The sequence below is a fragment of the Borostomias antarcticus genome, assembly GCF_949987555.1.
Source record: "Borostomias antarcticus genome assembly, chromosome: 2".
NCBI classification, from domain to species: domain Eukaryota; kingdom Metazoa; phylum Chordata; class Actinopteri; order Stomiiformes; family Stomiidae; genus Borostomias; species Borostomias antarcticus.
In genome coordinates, this window is record NC_140235.1 from 32,493,667 (window position 1) to 32,515,831 (window position 22,165).

At 48.9% G+C, this 22,165-nt stretch overlaps 2 protein-coding genes across 3 annotated transcripts in view; both read right to left on the bottom strand.

The window, feature by feature from the left end:
• Positions 1-357: 357 nt before the first annotated feature.
• cul1b (cullin 1b) lies at positions 358-17,689 on the bottom strand. Of its 2 annotated transcripts, none has more exons than XM_084450870.1 (22): positions 17,551-17,689; positions 12,440-12,847; positions 10,877-11,051; positions 9,832-9,999; positions 9,448-9,498; positions 9,176-9,266; positions 8,860-9,023; positions 8,219-8,381; positions 7,894-8,024; positions 7,457-7,564; positions 7,248-7,354; positions 6,884-6,932; positions 6,670-6,801; positions 6,105-6,222; positions 5,901-5,977; positions 5,617-5,735; positions 5,083-5,188; positions 4,728-4,775; positions 2,232-2,314; positions 1,844-1,949; positions 1,656-1,769; positions 358-1,498 (listed from the first exon to the last, which is right to left on the bottom strand). In XM_084450870.1, the coding sequence occupies exons 2-22, from the start codon at positions 12,577-12,579 to the stop codon at positions 1,418-1,420; spliced, it is 2,331 nt and encodes a 776-aa protein (XP_084306996.1). In that variant the 5' UTR covers positions 12,580-12,847; positions 17,551-17,689; the 3' UTR covers positions 358-1,417. The 2 variants fall into 2 exon arrangements, with proteins under 2 accessions (XP_084306996.1, XP_084306997.1); XM_084450871.1 differs by lacking the exon at positions 17,551-17,689 and adding an exon at positions 17,046-17,167.
• A 1,310-nt stretch (positions 17,690-18,999) lies between these two features.
• Positions 19,000-22,165, bottom strand: part of LOC311322469 (uncharacterized protein) — a gene marked incomplete at both ends in the record, with an annotated part of 54,755 nt that continues 51,589 nt past the window's right edge. Inside the window, 5 exons of the mRNA XM_084454533.1 lie at positions 19,000-19,204; positions 19,581-19,693; positions 20,290-20,484; positions 20,586-20,648; positions 21,916-22,044. Of these exons, the coding sequence (XP_084310659.1) occupies positions 19,000-19,204; positions 19,581-19,693; positions 20,290-20,484; positions 20,586-20,648; positions 21,916-22,044 (705 nt within the window). The remainder of the gene's footprint in view (positions 19,205-19,580; positions 19,694-20,289; positions 20,485-20,585; positions 20,649-21,915; positions 22,045-22,165) is intronic.

The following is a 22,165-nucleotide window of genomic DNA, read 5'->3' on the forward strand; positions in this document are numbered from 1 at the left end:
TTTATGCAAATTAGCAGCGACATCGCCGAAGCAGCAACCAATAGCAGAGCAGGTTACCTCAGAATGGCAGTAGAATACATCTTCAATAATGTGAGTGACACATGAATGACCCCGCCCACCCGGCGTCTGCAGCTCTTGGCTGCCGGGGAGGTGGCGACGCGATGCACGCGACCACTGTCGCCCTAGTCACTCGAGGAACCACAGTGAAAAGCAGGCGTAGAGAAACCTTTACTTTAATTCATCAGACATTTAGAAAATGAACCACACTATACAAATGGTTTCAGCCATGGTATGAGTGACGCGTGTCCAATCCCCAACGACCCCTAACCTCTCAGGCACTTGTGTAGACAGGAGGGGAAAGCCTTGTGTGCACACTTGAAAGGGCCAACTCCCCAACAACAAATGTAAACCAAAGAGAAAACATTCCATGACATTCTCACATGCAGATTTCAGTTATGTATATGCAACACTCTTTTTCAAAACATAACTTGAAGCCATATCATTCATTTACAAAGACAATGGAAGAAACGGCGTTCTATCCAGCCGAGACAAATCTGTTTTTACTCCCAAGTCAATCTTAAAATGGCTGACAACGACTAGCTTCGTCTTGCACTCTTGCTGACTTTGCCGCAATTCTTCAACTTGCCCACTCCTCCCTTATCTACACAAGTACCCGGGGTTAGCAGGGGGGTGCTAACGGGTTAGCAGGGGGGAGCTAACGGGTTAGCTCATGTATGAGGGGTCGGTATATAAGGATTGAAATGCCGTCTGTTGGGCCCGACGGCCCCAGAAGTACTGCATCAGTCACAAACATAAATTACAGGGACATTGTCTTTCTCATTCTTCTGGTTCCAGCGAGTTCTCCTTAAACAGTATCAGCCTTCAGTCGCCCAGCAGCTGAGGGACTCGTGCTTCCTGGTTCCGTCAGCGGTGCAGGCAGCCAGTAGCATGCAGCAGCCCTGGGTGCAGGTCCATACTGATTGGTTGGAGGCTAATTATTGAATTTTCCCACTAAGCTGGGTATGGGTTTACAAGTCTGGTTATATTTACATGTCAAAGAGATGAGAGAGAGAGAGTGTGTGTGTGAGAGAGAGTGTGTGTGTGTGTGTGTGTGTGTGTGTGGGGGGGAGGGGGAGGGGGGGGCGGGCGGGGGTCTAGGTATGAGGGTGGTGTATGTTGTTAGTTTCCTGTCCCTAAGGATAGGTCAGGTGATTCAGAGTTCAGCTCAGGTCATCATAGCATCAGGTCCACATGCTCATGTGCCCCTCGTCCCAACGTGTGGGCGGGGCCGTGATCACACACACTCATAACATGTCCGCCAGTCTGAGGATCCACACTTTATTACTCAGAGACATAAAAAAACAAACAAAGAAGACAGGTAAAAGGGTGTGTTGGGGGGGGGGGGGGGGGGGGGGGGTTAGGCCAGGTAGCTGTATGTGTCTTTCTCCCCATCCACTCGCTCCAGGTACTCCTTCTCTATCAGGATGTCGATGCATTTCTAGAAGGGAGACAGGAGGTTAGAGACACGCTACCCTTGATCCAAAACTCAATCACAGTCCTCTATGAGGAAGTCAGTGCAAGTCTATAGAGGTTTGAGGATATGATACATAAAGAGAATGCTCCGTGTTTGAGTGTTTTGTGTGTGTGTGTGTCACCTTGATAACAGGGACTCTGGGTTTGAAGCGAGAGGACAGCTGGTTGAGAACCTCAGCGAGGAGCTGCTGATGTTTCAGGACTTTCCTCATCTTCATGATCCTCACTATGGCAGCCTGCAGGGGTCAAACGCCAGGGGTCAGGACAGACAGACAAGCGCTAGAAGACGGGGACACACACGCACACACACCTGTATGAGGAGCTTGCGGTCCTCCTCAATGTTCTTGTGTGTGGTCTCCTGCTCCTGTTTCTGCTCCGTCTTCATGGGGACATTGATGTTCACGCGCAGCTTCTTACTGCAATTAGAACACCAGCAATTACCACTGAGCCACTGCATGTCGACAGAGAGAGGTGGAGAGAGAGAGGTGGAGAGAGAGGCAGAGAGGTGGAGGGAGAGAGAGAGGTGGAGAGGTGGAGAGAGAGAGGTGGAGGGAGAGCGAGAGGTGGAGGGAGAGAGATGGAGAGAGGTGGAGGGAGAGAGAGAGGTGGAGGGAGAGCGAGAGGTGGAGGGAGAGAGATGGAGAGAGGTGGAGGGAGAGAGAGAGGTGGAGGGAGAGAGAGGTGGAGAGAGAACTCACTTCTTGTATCCCAGGAAGAGCTTGATGAGGGTTTCAGGTTTGAACTCCACCTCGTCTACATTAGCGTTCTCATCCTCAAGAACCTGACAGACAGACACACAAGAGGATATACAGAGACAGGCAGACAGAGAGACAGATATACAGGCAGACAGATATAGGCTACAGGTGGTATTAGACAGGCCACAATAAAGGAGACATTACACCGCCTAGCCCTGGTCCAGCTCAGAGTACTATTAACTCAACCTAGCCTCTACAGATAATATTATTTAGTTGCTCACCCAACTGAAGACCGTTTTTGAAAGATGAAAGCCTTTTCTGAGGTGGCTACAGTTGTACACCTTTTATAGAAAAACTCAGAGCTGTTGGTATCCACAAGCCTGGCTTCACGACTAGGGATGGGGAACAAAACCCCAAAGTCCTGTTCATTGACAATAAAAATACAATTCATAATAATCCATCAAACACGAATAAACTGAAGTCCATGGTGTTAGTTTAGAATGAGATAGCCAGGTCCAGGACAGTAAAGCAGCAACAGCCTCTCTTGGTGGCTAGCTAGCTAGCTACTTGGCACTTAAGTGTGAAAACTAAATATTTAATGAAACATAAACAAATACATATTTAGCACATTTCACCAACTTAAGTGTCTGACAGAACATTTGGAGGGCTTGTGCCTTTTTGGCTTAAAGGGGCAGGGTGTCGAATTTTTTGTTTAAAAAAAACAAAACACATATGAATTGCTTTTTACTTTACTCTAACTTTTTGGCTAGAAAAAGAAAATACCACCCAGACAGAGATCTTATCAGCAATTGGATGGTAAAGAATGTTAATTTTCTAAGCCTATGAGTTGTGTTTTAATGATGTTTAACACTCGCCTACTATGCATTTAGATGGTAGTCAGCTCATCCCAGCTCGTGAGTCCACAGCCCCATCTCTCCTCACTCACCAAACTCCTTTCACCCTGGCTGCTGCTGGGAAGATGCCACTTAATAAAGTGGACGAGTGTCACAGGGCTGTCACAAAGTTTGTGGTGAAGGGGTTGCATCCCTTTACAACAGTGGAATCGCCATCGTTTAGGGAGATGACTAAAGACCTCAATCCACGCTACACGCCTCTCTGCAGGTCTGTTCTTTCCAACACCCTCATCCCTGCCTGGTATGTGGTGGAGAAGCAAAATGTGGTAACCGAGCTGCCAAAAGTGGGCAAGGTAGCCATCACAAGCGATGGTTGGACTAGCTTGGCACAGGACCACTACATCACAGTGACTGTACATTACATCAGTCAAGGCCAACTTCATCAGAAGGTCCTGCGGACCAAAGCTGTCTACCGGGCGCAGACCGGGGAAACAGTGGCAGTGGAGATTGGGGAGGTATTGGAAGAGTTCGGGATTGCACAGAAGGTGGTGGCAATGACCATGGACAATGCTGTTGAAGTGCCAAAGTTCAGAAGAAAGGAGCCTATGTTCAGAAATCAAAGTCATCAGGCAGCGGTTGAACAGGAAGTTACCACGCAGTGACACTGTTCATTTGATGTTACAGGCATGTTATCCTGGCTTGTTGTAAGCAATAAATGCAAAACATGTATTGCCGTCCGTCTCGTTTTTCCCATAGAAAAGTATTGATAGTGGTATCAATAAGGACCTGGATCATTAAGCAGACTCGATAACGGTATCAATATCAATAAAAATTAATGATCCCCATCCCTATTCACGACCCTGATCATGTGACTCACAGGCTGTTTCTGTATGGTGGAGAGAGATCACGTGACACGGGTCGCAGAGCCAGGCTAGCGGACATGCTGGATATGTGCTATTTACACGGGAAAAAGTTATTTTTATATAAAAAGGTAGTTCGGCTGCAACTGTAGCTACTTCAGTTGGGTGAGTAACAACATGTGTACCGGGGAACTGCCTAGGACCAGGGCTAAACCCCCCCCACCCTAGGACCAGGGCTAAACCCCCCCCCACCCTAGGACCAGGGCTAAACACCCCCATGCCTAGGACCAGGGCTAAACCCCCCCCATGCCTAGGACCAGGGCTAAACCCCCCTCATGCCTAGGACCAGGGCTAAACCCCTCCCATGCCTAGGACCAGGGCTAAACCCCCCTCATGCCTAGTACCAGGGCTAAAAACCCCCACCCTAGGACCAGGGCTAAACCCCCCCATGCCTAGGACCAGGGCTAAACCCCACCCATGCCTAGGACCAGGGCTAAACCCCCCTCATGCCTAGGACCAGGGCTAAACCCCCCCATGTCTAGGACCAGGGCTAAACCCCCCTCATGCCTAGTACCAGGGCTAAACTCCCCCATGTCTAGGACCAGGGCTAAACCCCCCTCATGCCTAGTACCAGGGCTAAACCCCACCCATGCCTAGGACCAGGGCTAAACCCCCCTCATGCCTAGGACCAGGGCTAAACCCTACCCAATCCATCAACAGGACATTACACTACAGCACCCTCTAGTGGGCTATGGTCACAAGTCAAATATATTTATACCACTTACCAGCAATTTGGATTTTAACAAGATCTGCAGAACTTGAACCAAAATGTCCTGAAACAAAACAAAGTTCACAGAGTTAAAACCCCAAAGCTCTGCAGTCACCGCCTGATAGTTTATCAACTGAATAACCATTGTTATTTCTGTACTTCTATTTTTCTGCCCAGTACTATCTGTGCAATGTTGCTTTATCAATGTTAATATGTATTCTTACGTCGATGACAGATTTCTTTTTTATTTATTTGTTTAATTGAGAGCGAGATTGATTGTGTGTGTGCGTGCATTATGCGGCTGTTCCGTGTGTGTGTGAGTGCGTGTGTGTGTGTGTGAGTGCGTGTGTGAGCGTGCGTGCGCCCCTTACAGTCTTGATCTGTGTGCTGTCGGTGAGCTGCTGGACTGTGTACAGGTCCTCTGTGTTGTACTGGAGCAGGATGGCCATCTGGAAGGTGGAGGCCTGCAGGGTGTACCTGAACACAGGGGTCAACCAGGGGTCAACCGGTCACCATAAGAACAATACAACCAACCCCAAACCCAACTAGACCAAACCACAATAGAACCAACCCCAAACCCAACTAGACCAGACCGCAATAGACCCAACCCCAAACCCAACTAGACCAGACCACAATAGAACCAACCCTAAACCCAACTAGACCAGACCACAATAGAACCAACCCCAAACCCAACTAGACCAGACCACAATAGAACCAACCCCAAACCCAACTAGACCAGACCACAATAGAACCAACCCTAAACCCAACTAGACCAGACCACAATAGAACCAACCCTAAACCCAACTAGACCAGACCACAATAGAACCAGAAGCCAACAGAACTGAGGAGACCAGGACAGAGGAGGAGGTCAGAGGAGAGAGCAGAATGAAACCAGGAGAAGAGACCTGTTCTTGAAGCAGTTGGTGACCAGCTCTCCCTTGGACAGGTGGTAGAGCCAGGTGAGCTTGCGCCCGCTGTGTCTGCTGGCGTAGAAAGCGGTGAATCTCTGGTAGCTGCGCTCCAGCTGGAGGGGGAGAGAGAGAGGGGAGGAGGGGGAGAGAGAGAGGGGGAGGAGGGGGAGAGAGAGAGGGGGAGGAGGGGGAGAGAGAGAGGGGGAGGTAAGGCCCACGCTGTCCTGGCTGTGATGGTGTTAGGGGTGATGTGGTGTTCAGGGTCGGGAGTGTCTCACCTCAGAGGGCAAAGCAAAGGTGCACGACTGCTGGAACGGCCAGGAGCCCGAGCTCAACACCTGGATACTGAAGTCCACTACACACGCACACGCACGCACGCACACACAATTACCTTGACTAGCTCATCTCACACACAACTATGTACGAATACACACATTTGAAATGCAGTGTGATGCAAGTGTGTGATCATCCTGGATATTTACAGTCGAGGGGTTCAGAGTTGGTCAGGTGTTTCTTGAACTGCTCGTTCAGGTCTTTGCTCACGCCGATGTCCTGGAACATGCGCTGGAGCTTGGACGTGTACTCGAACCCGCACGCTTGCTGAGGACGGAGGAAGAGAGGGGGGGAGAGAGAGAGGGGGGGGGGGGAGAGAGAGGGGGGGAGAGAGAGAGGGGGGAGGGAGAGAAGAGAAAGGGGGGAGAGAGAGAGAGAGGGGGGGAGAGAGAGAGAGAAAGAGGGGGGGGGGAGAGAGAGAGAGAGGGGGGGAGAGAGAGAGAGGGGGAGAGAGAGAGAGGAAGAGGAGGAGAGGGGTAGAGGGAGAGGGGGGGAGAGGGAGAGAGATATTTAGAGATATTCAGTGATGGTATGTTCTAAATGTAATCGTGTCTTTTGTGTCTATTCAGAGTGAAAGCGACTGTGTGTATAAAGCTTGGGCATCTAAAATACTATCGGTCAGTGAGTACATGAACGGGACATAAATATACTGTGTGTGTCGCGTGCGTGCGTGGGTATGTGCGTGTGTGTGTGCGCGCGTGGGTGTGTGTATACCTTGAGTTTGGAGATCATGCTGGCCTCAGCGTCGTCACTAGCGCTGTTCTGATGGACCAGGCGCTTGGCCAGCATCTTGGCGTAGAACTTCTGGAACACATCCTTATCCTCAATGTACTTGAACACCACCATCTGGCAGAGAGAGAGGAAGAGAGCCATGAGAACAGCCGCACAAACGAGTGTGTGTGTGTGTGTGTGTGTGTGTGTCTCTCACCACTTGGTTGAGTGTGTCTTCCAGTTCCGCCTCCTCTGGGTTCTTAGAGCTGAGGATCAAGAGAGCACACACACACAATGAGGATGTTCTACACACATAATGAGGAAGTTCTACACACATGAGGATGTTCTACACACATGAGGATGTTCTACACACAATGAGGATGTTCCATACACATAATGAGGATGTTCTACACACATAATGAGGATGTTCTACACACGTAATGAGGATGTTCTACACACGTAATGAGGATGTCCCACACACATAATGAGGATGTTCTACAGTGGTGCACTTGAAACACATTCGCTCGCGTATACCGTCAAGGCACGCACACACACACAAACGCAAACACACACATGCACACCTCTTCTTGAGCAGAGAGTCACAGTATCTGGCCAGCAGTTCAGGTGACTTGCTGGACGACTGGGCCATCTTGGTGACGGCGTTGTTGTTGATGAACCGTCCACACGCCTGGAGAGAGGATGAGACGCCACGGCATCAGAGACAGCACACACACACACACTGCAGTAATGACAGGCTAGGTAGCCAGGTCAGGTCAGGTCAGGTAGCTACCTTGTCGAGCGCAGCCACAAAGCCAGCATCGTTGTTGAAGGCCGACATGACGAGAGCGTTGTACTTCTTATGCACGTCAAGAGTGGTCTGGACATACACCTTAGGGTCCTGGACACACACACATACACACACACACACACACGCACACACACACACGCGCGCACACACACACACACACGCACGCACACACGTTTGCCAGATGCATCGGCTTGTATGACCAGTTAGTCTATAAAAGCTACAGGATACACACACTCACAGCATGTCGGTGTAGTAAATGATGTTTTGAGCGTTCTACTGTCAAGTTGTACGATACGTTTCAGGTTTTCATTTGACTTGGCTAAAGTATTTGCTTACAAGTTACAACTGACGGGTCTTAATGTACAGTTGTTTAGAAAAGGCGTTTTCCTCTCTACAGCATGTAAACACCGTGTCCGTACGTTGAGGGCGGCCTCTCCGCACTTCTCGATGGCGGCCAGACCCTGGTTGTGGATGTGTGTTTCCAGAAGCTTCTTCAGCTCCCCCAGGCCGTCCGTGATCCGGGACACCAGGTTGTACATCCGGCCCAGGTCTGTGAGACACGGGGGGGTGAGAGTCACACACTCTCTCTCACACACTGTCACACACACACACACACACACACACACACACACACACACACACACACACACACACACACACACACACACACACACACACACACACACACACACACACACACACACACACACACACACACACACACACACACACACACACACACACCTTCGTTCTTGTCTGCGTCCAACAGGTTCTGGAACTCGGTATGGAAGATCTCCAGGTGTTTCTCTATGAGGACCTGCTCACACTTCCTGGCCAGCTCGTCCTGCGTGCTCTCATGGAGGTAGACCTGGACACGGCGCTGCTCCTCCAGGAGACGCGCCTCCGCCTGGACACACACACAGACGCGCACACACACACGCGCACACACACACGCAGACACACGCACACACACACACGCACACACACACGCACACACACACGCACACACACACGCACACACACACGCACACACACACACACACACACACACGCAGACACACACGCAGACATGCAGACACACACACGCACACACACGCAGACATGCAGACACGCACACACACACACAGACGCACACACACGCACGCACACGCGCACACACACACGCACGCAGACACACGCAGACACACACACACATGCACACACAAACACATGCACACACACACACACACACATACACACACACACACATACACACACACAATCATCATCTTTATCATCATCATCATCTCACCTCTAAATGCACCATGCACACACACAATCATCATCTCACGGCTATATGCAGCATGCGCACATGCACACGCGCGCACACACACACACACACCTACCTTCTTCATGTACTCGGTGACGGGGTTCTGCTGGAGGAACTCGGTGCTCTCCCGGGTGTAAAAGCGCTCCGTGTCCGTGAGGAACTGGCACTCAAAGTACTCCTTGTACACAGACAGCGTGGGGCCCTTGGCGAATGCGTCCTCCTCGTTGAGGCCCAGCTCCACTGTGGGGGGACAGAACGCAGTCAGTTACACACACACACGCACCCACGCACGCACACACACACACGCGCACACACACACACACACGCACGCACGCACACACGCACGCACACGCCCAGGATCAATGCTTCCCACCAGCGAGGGGAGTGCTGACCGTAGGACTGGACCACTCCGCTGATGAGCCGCGTGTTGATGGTCTCTCCGTTCCTCTCTTTCTCTATCAGCTTCAGCACCGCATTCGTTACCTGAGAGAGGGGAGGAGAGAGAGAGATGGACAGAGAGACAAGATGGTGAACGAATGAATGGAATCACGGGTGACTGGATCATTGGACAACGCTGACGTGCACAACAGTGAATCACGCGCAGAACAGCTTGGAGGGTTACCATGGTGATGTGCGTCAGTCAGAGCTGTGAGGCCACACCCACCTGTTTGTTGAGGGGTCGGAATAAACACTCCCTCCATGTCACTAGGGCCAGCTAGGAGCCCACGAGGGGACGAGGGGGGGGAGAGGAAGAGAGAAGGGTGAGAGGAGGTAGTGAGCGTAGTTTACACCTCGCATCGTGAGAAAAACTGTGTTTCATACAGAAGCCCTTGTCAAAAAAAAAAATTTGGCCATCCCTCACACCTTTTCATTTAGGGCAGTAGTGTCAGTTTTATAAATGTACACACACACACACACACACACAGTCTCTCACCGAGTAGATCTCGTAGATGCTGCACGCACGCACGCACGCACACACACACAGTCTCTCACCGAGTAGATCTCGTAGATGCCGCACGCACGCACGCACACACACACAGTCTCTCACCGAGTAGATCTCGTAGATGCCCTTGCGTCCTTCGTCACACTCCCGCCGGACCCAGTGGCGGTTGAGGTAGGCACAGATACCGTTGAGCACCTTACTGGAGAACCGGTAGTCCTCCCACTGCTGGGTGTAGAACTTCAGCACACACTCATCCATCAGGTCCTCCCCATCCTGGAGCAGAGAGGGAGGGGGGAGGGGGGGAGAGAGAGAGAGAGAGAGAGAGAAAGAGGGAGAGAGAGAGAGGGAGAGAGAAAGAGGGAGAGAGAAAGAAGGAGAGAGAGAAAAAGGGAGAGAGAGAGATAGAGAGAGAGAAAGAGGGAGAGAGAGAGAGAAAGAGGGAGAGAGAGAGAGAGGAGGAACGGGTGGAAGAACGTCAGAAGGAGAAAGAAGGAGAATTTTTCAAGTCAAACAGGTCAAAGAAAACCAGGGAAAATACGGTCTGCATGACCAGGCTACTGGCTCCTCCCCCAGCCCAGGACCAAGCTACTGGCTCCTCCCCCAGCCCAGGACCAAGCTACTGGCTCCTCCCCCAGCCCAGGACCAAGCTACTGGCTCCTCCCCCAGCCCAGGACCAAGCTACTGGCTCCTCCCCCAGCCCAGGACCAAGCTACTGGCTCCTCCCCCAGCCCAGGACCAAGCTACTGGCTCCTACCCCAGCCCAGGACCAAGCTACTGGCTCCTACCCCAGCCCAGGACCAAGCTACTGGCTCCTCCCTCAGCCCAGGACCAAGCTACTGGCTCCTCCCCCAGCCCAGGACCAAGCTACTGGCTCCTCCCCCAGCCCAGGACCAAGCTACTGGCTCCTCCCCCAGCCCAAGCTACTGGCTCCTCCCTCAGCCCAGGACCAAGCTACTGGCTCCTCCCCCAGCCCAAGCTACTGGCTCCTACCCCAGCCCAGGACCAAGCTACTGGCTCCTCCCCCAGCCCAAGCTACTGGCTCCTCCCCCAGCCCAGGACCAAGCTACTGGCTCCTCCCCCAGCCCAGGACCAAGCTACTGGCTCCTACCCCAGCCCAGGACAGTGTCATGTGACGAGCTCCAGGCCCTACCTTCAGCAGGCTGGTCAGGTAGTTCTTGAGGAACTCCTTCAGCCTCTTGTAGAGCTCCAGGCCCACAAACTGGGCCCCCCCCGGAGTGGATGTCTTCTTGGAGGGCTTGGAGGGCGGGGGAGGCCCCCGGCCCTGGCTGGATTGGTGCACGCTGGTACAGTAGTTATATACATGTCTGGGAACGGAGGTTAAGGTCCCACACAGCCACAACTGGACTATAAGCTCCTCATAAGACCAGCACAGTTCTCTGGCTTGAGAGAACTTGGTTCTTCTGGGCTCTGTATCAAAACAGAAGGATATACACATTCCACCCAACAGTAATACCCTGATCCAGAGTGACCTCACTGAAAGAGCCACGAGTTCAGATAAATACTGATTTGGTATTTGGAGGCAGTAGCTAAATTGCCAGGAGTTAGAGAAATTGCTCTTTGGGGCATTTATTTACAATTGAACCTTTATTTAAGCAGGGAGTCCCCATTGAGGCAAATACTAATTACTTCACACAAACCTGTTAGGATCAGAAGTATTGCTCCTGCTAGACTGAGTGGGAAAAGCGTTTTCCGGATCATCTGATTCTCTCCCTGTAGCATGAAGCCTCAGGGTTGACATGAACCAGGTCAGTCAACACAGGGTGGACATGAACCAGGTCAGTCAACACAGGGTGGACATGAACCAGGTCAGTCAACACAGGGTTGACATGAACCAGGTCAGTCAACACAGGGTGGACATGAACCAGGTCAGTCAACACAGGGTTGACATGAACCAGGTCGGTCAACACAGGGTGGACATGGAACACAGTAGGGCTGCACAATTAATCGTGAATTAATTGAAATCGCGATTATAACCTCCGCGATTAACTAATCGCAAAAGGCCGCAATTAATGTGATTAATAATTTTGCTTTGAATTGAGTGTGCTAGGACTACACGGACGAATCACAGGCGCTTATGCTGTCTGACCAATCACATGCGTTCCAGCTGAGTGCGCTGGGCGTAGCAATTTCACTGAGAAGACAGATAGCAGTAGGTCAAGACCAGTGTCACAAGAGTACCTACAGCCGTGAGTAGTGAAAAAATGAGCGAAAACGAGGTAAGTGAGTTAGTAACAAGAAAGGGATCAACGTCCGTGATTTGGGAGCATTTGGGTTATTATATATTAATATTATATATTAAATATTAATCGCAATTACCATTTTGAAGCAAATAATCGCAATTATTATGTTTTGTCATAATCGTGCAGCCCTAGAACACGGCAAGTTCACAGGCAAGTACATGTGACGCTAGAGCACAGAACACCATTCAGCCAAACAATGGTTGCAAATAGGGAGGGGCACACGCACGTGTTTCCTAGTGTGTGACGTCCTATCGACAGCAGGACTCTGACCGTCAGCATGTGACGACTGTGAACCTGGCATCACTAGGGTGACGCAATAAACACAACATGAAAACAGGGAGGGTGCAGCACGAGTAGCGTGACTTGACCTTAACCAAACAGATACGGCTTCACACGTACAAATATGAACAACAAAACGTGGGCGTTCCCTCCTCCCCCTGCGTGTGGGATACGTGTAGAGTTCCATGTAGCGTGACTTGGCCATGCTCTGGCGCGTGTAGACCTGCTGGATCCCCGACCGCAGGTCATCCCAAATCTGGTCCAGCCCGATCTGCCTCAGTCCGTGGGGGTTCTGGTTCCTGTTGGACGACATGGCGCCACCCCTCCTCCTCTCCTCTTCCTCTCCTCTCCTCTCTGGCGTTCCACCTCCTCTTCCCCTCCTCTCCTCTCCCCTCCTCTCTTCTCCTCTCGTTGCTCTCTGGTCTCGCTCGGCTGCTCTCAGAGCGTGTCATCCATGGGTGAGCGGCGTGTGTGAAAGCGGGAGTGAGGTTAGGCTGCAGTACCCCTCCACAGGCCTGGGGGGCGCTGTCCGTAGATCCTCCGCCTAAACAGCCGCTGGCAAGAGCATCTCAACAGGTCACCTGGGGAAAACGGAGAGGATTATAAAAGTCAGAAGATGGGGAAAAGCAACAGCAGACCCACGGCGCTGGACTGAGTGTGTTGGGGTGAGGGTGTTGGGGTGAGGGTGTTGGAGGCTGCAGGATGGACTGGAAAGACGCTGGAAAGAAGTGGATTGCAGGTTGGGAGTTTACCTCACCTTCAAGACCATGTTATGTTATAATGGATCTCATGCTGTATGACCTGTGTAGTTTAGGCTTGGGATAGTAGACACAACCTTTTAGCGACACTTTTAGTGAGAATATAGGAATGCAGCATTAGATGAGTATGAGCAGATAGTTAGTTTAACCAGTGTATGGGTGGAATGTCTGTGTTGACTGAACAGCAGGCCTAAGGGGGGCAGAGCTGTCTCTAGAGAAGAACTGATATGAACCTCCTCTCATGCATGAATACATCTGAATGATTTGGTCACAGCATCCTGAGTTAGTTTCATTTGGAACAGGACAAGGCCATGGGAAGTGGATGGTGAAGCATCCCCCTGCATTGGCCACAGAACAGAAATGATATCTGATTAAACGCCAAAAAACCCTCTTTGGTTTGTTTTTCATAGCCCACATGGTGAGAAACAAGCACTGATGCGATGCACAACGGTTTTCATCCTAAGAGCACTTCCGCATGCACCAATCCTGCTGGGGGGATCAGCGTGGTGAAAACTACTCAGACTGTGATCCTTGGCAAGTTATGACTACATCGACCATCAAGCAAATTTCAAGTGCCAAAATTGCCCCAGTAGGCATTGGTGCGATTCACAATCACATACATAAGCACTACTGACATTTCAAAAAGCCACTTAATTCCAACTGCTGTCCTTAGCCCTTAAACCTAGGCCCGTAACCTTACATCTTCAGCCAATATCTGTTTGTTGGATCACTACAGCTCAACACAGGTTAACATAGTGGAGCGTTAATCAGTGCAGCTGTATACAGGTTTATCCCCCAACACACACACCTGGCAATAGTCTGGCCCTGCCCAGCGTTTAGACTGGTCCCTGGCTCTGACGTCACTGCGCTAATGACAGATTAGTCTACTTTGCAGGACGGGACCTGCCGGCGGTCTGCTCTCAGCAGAACCAGCAGGGAGGCTGCCCCCCCCCCCCCCCCCCAGCTCAGGGGACAGCAGAACCAGCAGGGAGGCTGCCCCCCCCCCAGCTCAGCCCTGCTGTGTAGACGCCGTCACGACTCCCATGTCTGACCTCCTGTGACCTCCTAAGAGGAACCTGGTTAGGAGGACCCTGGGCCTGTAGGTCCTCTGGTCTCCTAAGAGGAACCTGGGCCTGTAGGTCCTCTGGTCTCCTAAGAGGAACCTGGGCCTGTAGGTTAGGGTTAGATCACCCAACACTGTGTGTGATGTTGACTAGTGTCATGTTGACCGAGGGCTGAGTCTGAGATGACTTTAAGAACTAATTCCATCTGGCTGCGTCAAACATCTTTTCATGAGAAGAGAGAGAGAGGGGGAGAGAGGGGGAGTGGGAGAGAGAGAGGGGGGAGAGAGAGAGGGAGGTAGGGGGAGTGGGAGAGAGAGAGAGGTAGAGAGAGAGAGGGAGGTAGGGGGAGTGGGAGAGAGAGAGAGGTAGAGAGAGAGAGGGAGGTAGGGGGAGTGGGAGAGAGAGAGAGGGAGAGAGATTCAGTGTTGTTGACAGGCAGGCAGAGCAGCTATATTTAGCAGAGAGAGCTGCCCTGTCTTTGGCCATTCCCTGTCATTAAGGCAGAGGATGTCTGGCTGTGTTTGTGTACGTACAGGATGTGATCTACACTGTTTACATCCTGCCACTGTTGACAAGCACTGCCTGCATAAACACACACACATATACACAGTAAATGTAAAATATGTTAGAAAACAATACAGACCTATACTGACTGTGTGTGTGTGTTAGATGCTTATAATTACCACATGCGATAGCCCTTAGGGTTTGATAGCCCATAGGTTTATGCTACAAAGTCACACCCACAAGCAGGTCATCACTTTAATAGGATGTTAGAACAATTCCTCTCAAACAGACTTTTGATTATCAACAGGATGCTAAACACACACCACTGAGGAGAGACAGACACTGACCAATGAGGACAGGAGGTGCACTCAGGCTTCCCTCGGTCTCTCAATCACAATCCTTCTCTCTCTCTCCCTCTCTACTACCTGTCTACTCCCTCTCTACTCCCTCTCTCCAGAGCAGCCTAGCTCAGGCTGGTGTTTTGGAGCTAGCCTGAGGTCTGTACTTACAACCCGGCCCCCCAGGACCAGATACCCCGCCCCCCCCCCCCCTCCTCCTCCTCATCAAGCCCCCCCTCACACTGAACAACGAACCCCACCTGTGCGCTCTCCCACAGTTGCCATGGCAACTGGGAGCAGACAATGCTTACGGAATGTTGGCGGACCTGCGGCGAAGTTCAGAACGAGGACGATTCCCTTCTTTAAAACAAGACTAAAGATGGCGGCGCTCTTGCGTCACAAATATGGGCTCCCACACTTCCCATTACTCTCAAGATCTGAACCTGGTCAGCTGGTACGGCTAGCAACTGTTATATAAACATGATCTCACTACTGATTTCCAAAGCACTTTTGTGAAATAGGAAGGAAACAAACTCCATTTCCTTATTGCAACCATCGATTCTATCCAAGAAGGTCAATCCAGTCCAAGTGCCACCTTCTAGGAGAGACCCGTGGTCTATTTTCATATCAAATATCTGCGCAACTAGAAACTGTCAAATGCCAAGACTACTACAGTAAAGTGGCCACATGCAACTACTACAGACCATTAATGTTCTATTTGTACACTAGTGAGTGGTTGGAGAGAAGGGAAATGTCCACGTAAAGCTCATCTTCTTAAATCTGAAACCCAGGTCAACATGTAACCTGGCGAGACATGCTGACCTCATACCCTACATCTCTCTCAATCTCTCTCAATCTCTCTCTCACACGCACAGGTCTTTACTGCTGCAATCATTCTGGATTGCTTTGGCTCAGCCTACCTCCTTACACTATTTCCTCTAACTACAAATGTGGCAACATCAATGTTAGCCAGTCGCTGTGGTCATGTAGACCAAAACTTGACATACAGGGGTAGACTGATGTCCATCGAATTGCACTGTTAGCAAGACCCCTCACTTACCCTCTAGTTTGAAGTGAACATGCATTTGTGTGTTTGTGTGTGCGTGTGTGTGCGCGTGAGAACTTTGGCATCAAGGAAGGCCATTTAATTTGGCATAGGCAGCTCTTGATTCCTCTCTCCCAGCTCAGCATTTGATAGCTCAGCCCAGCCCAGCACGACACACTCCGCCCCTATGGATTGATTTTATAATGACATCACTGTCCTCAGCAGCATCAATCCAGAGGGTCTCTCACATAACAAAGTCATGGCTCAACTAATGCAAAAAGGAAGGGGTCACACATGAATGCGCACACACACAGACGAGTCACAAACACAATAAAATCTTACCTATTTGGATATTCATTGTTTTCATAGACTGAATATTAGATGGACTGAATCATTGACACATCGACACAGAGAAACACTAGCTAGTATCCCCCGGCAACCCAAATTTGTCCCATAAAGTAGCCCACCTGGAGCAGGTTAGTGGAATAGCAGTACGATAGTTCATTCGGATGAAGCCCTCAATAGACACCTATCAATAGTTGAATGAATGAGTAACAAAGAATGAATGTGTTGCTGTGTGATTTCAATAGCTGAAACTCCATTACGATTGCCATTATGCTCCTTAGGTTGTTGTGGTTGACTAGGTAGCTACTAGCTAGGAGATATCTTGCTAGAATGTCGTAAGCTAGTTTTATCAACAGTAACGTTAGCTAGTTAGCTGGTACCATTACTAGCCCAGATAGCTAACCCAAACCCAGCCTTGAGTTGAAGATCGAAAAAGACAAGGACAAAAAACATGTAAAAGCCTAACCTACTGTTCCAACATCAGACAAACTGTGGAACAGAATAAGGGGGTATAGATGGCCAGTCAATTGCAGACTAACAGTAACGTTACAACAGCAATATTGTTGTTGATATCAACTATCTGTCCAAGAGTCTTGACAGACGGGGAGAGAGATTGTGTCATGCCTAGCATTGGCATAACGTTAGCTAGCTAGATATCTAATAATAATAATAATAATAATAATAACAATGTTTGACCACGAAACTGCAAGCCATTGTTAGCTTACCTTAGCTACAACACATTGCCGACTTTCTGCCTGCGAGTTCTGCTAAGGGGGTTACTAGTAAGTTAGTTACTAGTAACGTTAGCTAACGTAGATAGACAAGTAGCCAAGCCAGCTAACGTTATCCACCGACGACACCTGCGGATGTAACTGAGAGGTTAGCTAGCTATGCTAGTTCAGCTAAATCTTATTAATAGCTAGCACTAGCTAGTCTGGCTACCTAGCTAGCTAAGTGAACTGTTAGCTAGCTAGCTGACAGTTCAGTTGGGGTGCAAAATGGCAGCTTACCCAATGAGTCAGGAAAACATCTAGCTAACGTTAGCTAGCCAGCTAGCTGACATAGCAATAGCAATTCATGCCATTGCCGCCCATACCGTGAAGGTCTCGAGCAAAGGAAGCTCAGGACTGGCAGCTAGCATCTAGCTAGTGCTAGCTAGCCAGCTAACGTTAGTAAATGTTAATTGTTCACAGCCATATAAATACGGAAGGTGTAGCTAGCTATTCTTACCATTTTTATGTCGCCAATTCTCCCGTATTCCCAATATCGTAAGAAGTTACTAGCACTACCAAGCACTAGATAAGTTACGTAGCTGATTGTCTATGCTCGTTTCTTGACCGATTCGCTTGTAGTTGCTAGCTGATCTGCGTCGACTCGTCAATCTTCTGTTCAGTTTCGCCCAGATCCGGGCTAGGTAGCTAGCTGGAGAGATCTATCATAGGATCCGGGCTAGGTAGCTAGCTGGAGAGATCTAGAATAGGATCCGGGCTAGGTAGCTAGCTGGAGAGATCTAGAATAGGATCCGGGCTAGGTAGCTAGCTGGAGAGATCTAGAATAGATCCGGGCTAGGTAGCTAGCTGGAGAGATCTAGAATAGGATCCGGGCTAGGTAGCGAGCTGGAGAGATCTAGAATAGGATCCGGGCTAGGTAGCGAGCTGGAGAGATCTAGAATAGGCTAGTGCGCCTACCACCCCCCCCAGTACATCCATAAGAAGACAAAACATATTTTTATTTAATTTTATTATGATCATAGAACAGTATCTATCTTTGTTGTGTATATGGGGGAGGCAATAATAACGTGGATATATAACAATATAACGTTACTATTATAAGAACAAGAACAGTCGGATTATGAAAAAGGAAACATTTATTCAATAAAGCACCAACACTTTACAAAACAAACTTGCACGTTTCTGTTGAAATGGTCTGTTGTATAATGAGAGCTGTGCATTTTTAATGTGACTGAATCTATGAATTGATTTGATTGAATCTTTAATGGGTGAACGTTTGTTTTGAATGCAGTCATTATCCCTTCCAAAAGTTAGGATCATATCAATAAAAAAGCAATACAAATGCTGTACAAAACAATTCCATAATCTGAGAAGAAGCAATAAAGTCACTTGACAAACAACTATAAATTACATACTTAATTTTAATCATTAGATTCATCACGTTATGTGCGGTCACGGTATAAATAAAACATTGAATTTAAATTAAATAGCCTACTAAAATAAATTGCTAAAATGAGAAATCAATGGATGTATAAAAACAGAAACAATCTTATGGATGTTAAATTAAAGTATCTAAATTGAAATACAGTGCATTAAAATTACTTTGGTCGCAATACTGGCAGTTCCACTGTTGTAAATGTCAACCAGATGGTGTTGTGGTGTGGTATTGGCCCTGAATTAATTGAGTAAACTTCTATTTGGATTAAAAAAAATAACAAAAACCCCATAGGACAACCTGTAAACAAAACCAATGACAAAAATACACTTCTTTATGGGAGACAATCTGTTGTGGTCAACTGTCTGTGCAGCTCTAGTTCTGAGTGGCTCCATCACCCTGCTCTCAGCACCATCTCAGTCAATGAATTTAGAAGAGTTTGTAATGGACGCATATTTACACCTCTGCCAGGTGCTTAAGGTGAGGGGTGGATGGAGGGACTGGAACGGGCTGTTATTGTAGCCCAATGCTTGTCTCGATACAGAGGACGACGTACTGGCTGGAGCAGCTGCGCGTTTCCTGGCCCAGGATGCGTCCCGTGGCGAGACTTGACGACATGCCGATAACAGACATGTCATCAGTGCGCCACGACTCGCAGTGTCTGTCGAACACTCTGGCGCCGGAGGGAGTGGAGCCATGCCAGATCCTCTTATGGGGCCTGTAGGGAGGCGCGGGGTTACACACAAACACAAACAATCATATATGGGCAGCATATACACACACACACATGCACATACACGCATAAACACACACACACACACACACACACACACACACACACACATACACGCATAAACACACACACACACACACACACGCATAAACACACACACACACACACACACACGCGCATAAACACACACACACACACACACTTTCGAAGATATACAGTATACACACACTTGAATTATCCCTCTGCTACTACCTTCATAACAGTGTCCCCACAAGGACACAAGCCCTGTATGTGTACTGTGAGTATGGGGTGAACCACAGAATGCTAGGGTACAGCACAAGCAGAAGACCTCACTACTAACCAGAAGGGGTCTGCTAGTACATCCCTCCCGTCAAAGGAATAAATGGGCACCCTTGGTATAACCCCTCCATCACCGCTGAAGATGGCATTGTAGTTTTTGAATAAAACGTCCCCCTGCAAAAACACAAAAACACAAAATAAGTTCAGGTTCTGAATTCTCTCGTCCAAATTTAAGTTTTGATCTGCACAGCTTCTGAATAGGTCCAGGGGGATAATCACCCTTGAACCAGGCTGGGATCAATGATCATAAAAATCTAATTTCATTACTTAAAAAAAAACTTTACATTTTTATTTCATAAACATTAAAAATGAATTCCATTCACAGCTTCAAATTGCAACGCACTTTCCAGAATTGCCTGGAACTGAAATGGAATGAAGCAAAACCCCCTACCCTTCATCAATCAATCAATCAATCAAAGCTTTATTTGTATAGCGCATTTCATACACAGAGGCAACACAATGCGCTTTACAGAGAACAAGGGAGGTGGGCATACGACCCACTCTCTACATATTCCAGAGGGAAGCAAAAAAACAGTAGTGGCCAGATAAGTGAGCTGTAAAAATTCTTCCCTGACCCCTCTCAACAAGGCGATCGAGCAAGCTCCTGGAGTATGTTTGTCTACCGGCTAAGAACATTTAGAAAGCAATAAATTACATTAAATTACATTTTCAGAGTAAGAGAGGCTAAAAACATCTGGAAGTGGACTCACCCTGAGGTTGGTGATGGGAAGATGGCGGAAGGAGGGATACACATAGTGCATAATGTGTTCATCTCGGGTGGACACGAAGGCGCGGTAGTTGCGCGGCAGGCCCATAGCCACAGCCTGCTCCCGGCACAGGCGGTCCGCCCCCTCCACCCCCTGAATGCTCCCTGTGTGGGGCTGGTTCAGGGCCACCAGGTGCAGCTGTGGACAGAAGGGACCACATACAACATATAAAGCTAATAATAATAACAGATTATGAAAACAGCTTGCGTGTATGGATGGTGGTAGGGGGCTCATCTCACCCTTTCTCTTGGGTTGAGAACTCGCTCAATTGGCAGATGGGGAGTCAGTCTGGCTGGCTGAGGCTGGAGGACACCAGGACAGCAGAATAATGACTATAGACATGCACACCTGTTATAATGACTATAGACATGCACACCTGTTATAATGACTATAGACATGCACACCTGTTATAATGACTATAGACATGCCACCTGTTATAATGACTATAGACATGCACACCTGTTATAATGACTATAGACATGCACACCTGTTATAATGACTATAGACATGCACACCTGTTATAATGACTATAGACATGCACACCTGTTATAATGACTATAGACATGTACACCTGTTATAATGACTATAGACATGCACACCTGTTATAATGACTATAGACATGCACACCTGTGTTATAATGACTATAGACATGCACACCTGTTATGACTATAGACATGTACACCTGTTATAATGACTATAGACATGTATACCTGTTATAATGACTATAGACATGTACACCTGTTATAATGACTATAGACATGCACACCTGTTATAATGACTATAGACATGCACACCTGTTATAATGACTATAGACATGTACACCTGTTATAATGACTATAGACATGTACACCTGTAAACACACTGCTAGCTCAGCGGTTTTTACCTGGTCTTGTGGAAGCAGGTTGCTTGAGGAGAAGATCAGATTACCGAGCTATTGAGGCGAACACAGTAGCAGAACAAAAAACATGTTTCAGAAACACAGGCTTTAGATCCGGCCATGTTGAACAGACCTGATTCAGTTCCTCATCAGTTCATGGTGATGAAATGACCTGGGTAGAGAAAAGCCAGGATGTAGCCTGGTGGACATGCAGAGGCCCCAGACACCTCCATGCCTGTCAGCCACGCTGTGCTCTAAAGGTCCAAGGGAGACAGCAACATGAAGCCTAATTTATACTCAGTCCACAAGTGTTGTACAACAAATGTCTGTCGACCGACATTTAGCATTTATACTTCAGCCAAGTGTCTGATCACCTCCATGGTAACTTGCAGACGCGTGGCTGATTGATCCATGGCAACGAACTTCTATCTAGCTATCCAATCACAGCTGTGCCTTCTATCTACAGTAGCTATCCAATCAAAGCTGTGCCTTCTATCTAGCTATCCAATCACTGCTGTGCCTTCTATCTAGCTATCCAATCACAGCTGTGCGACGAAAGTGACGACGTCTGCAACATTAGAAAGTTTGGTAGGTGCAAGACACCCCTGTCTGACACAAAAAAGTGTCGACAGTGACGTAATTTCTGTCTGTCGACACTTTCAAAAGTGTCGTACGACGACGTGGTGATGTACCTGGACCTCCTTCCAGCCCATGGGCACCTTGATGTAGACCTGTCCCGTTCCAGAGACGTAGCTCAGGCTCCCGTCGGCGCCGCTGCTCGTCTCCTGCATCATGAGCTCGCGCGTGCGGAAGGTTCTTAGCTAGGGGACAAACAGAGGGGACAAACTCGTCTTTTTTTCGTTACATTGCACTTTGAAAGGACTTGCTGCGTATCTGAACTGTGTTGACCTTTCTTCTGACAGGTGACAGTGTCATCGATGG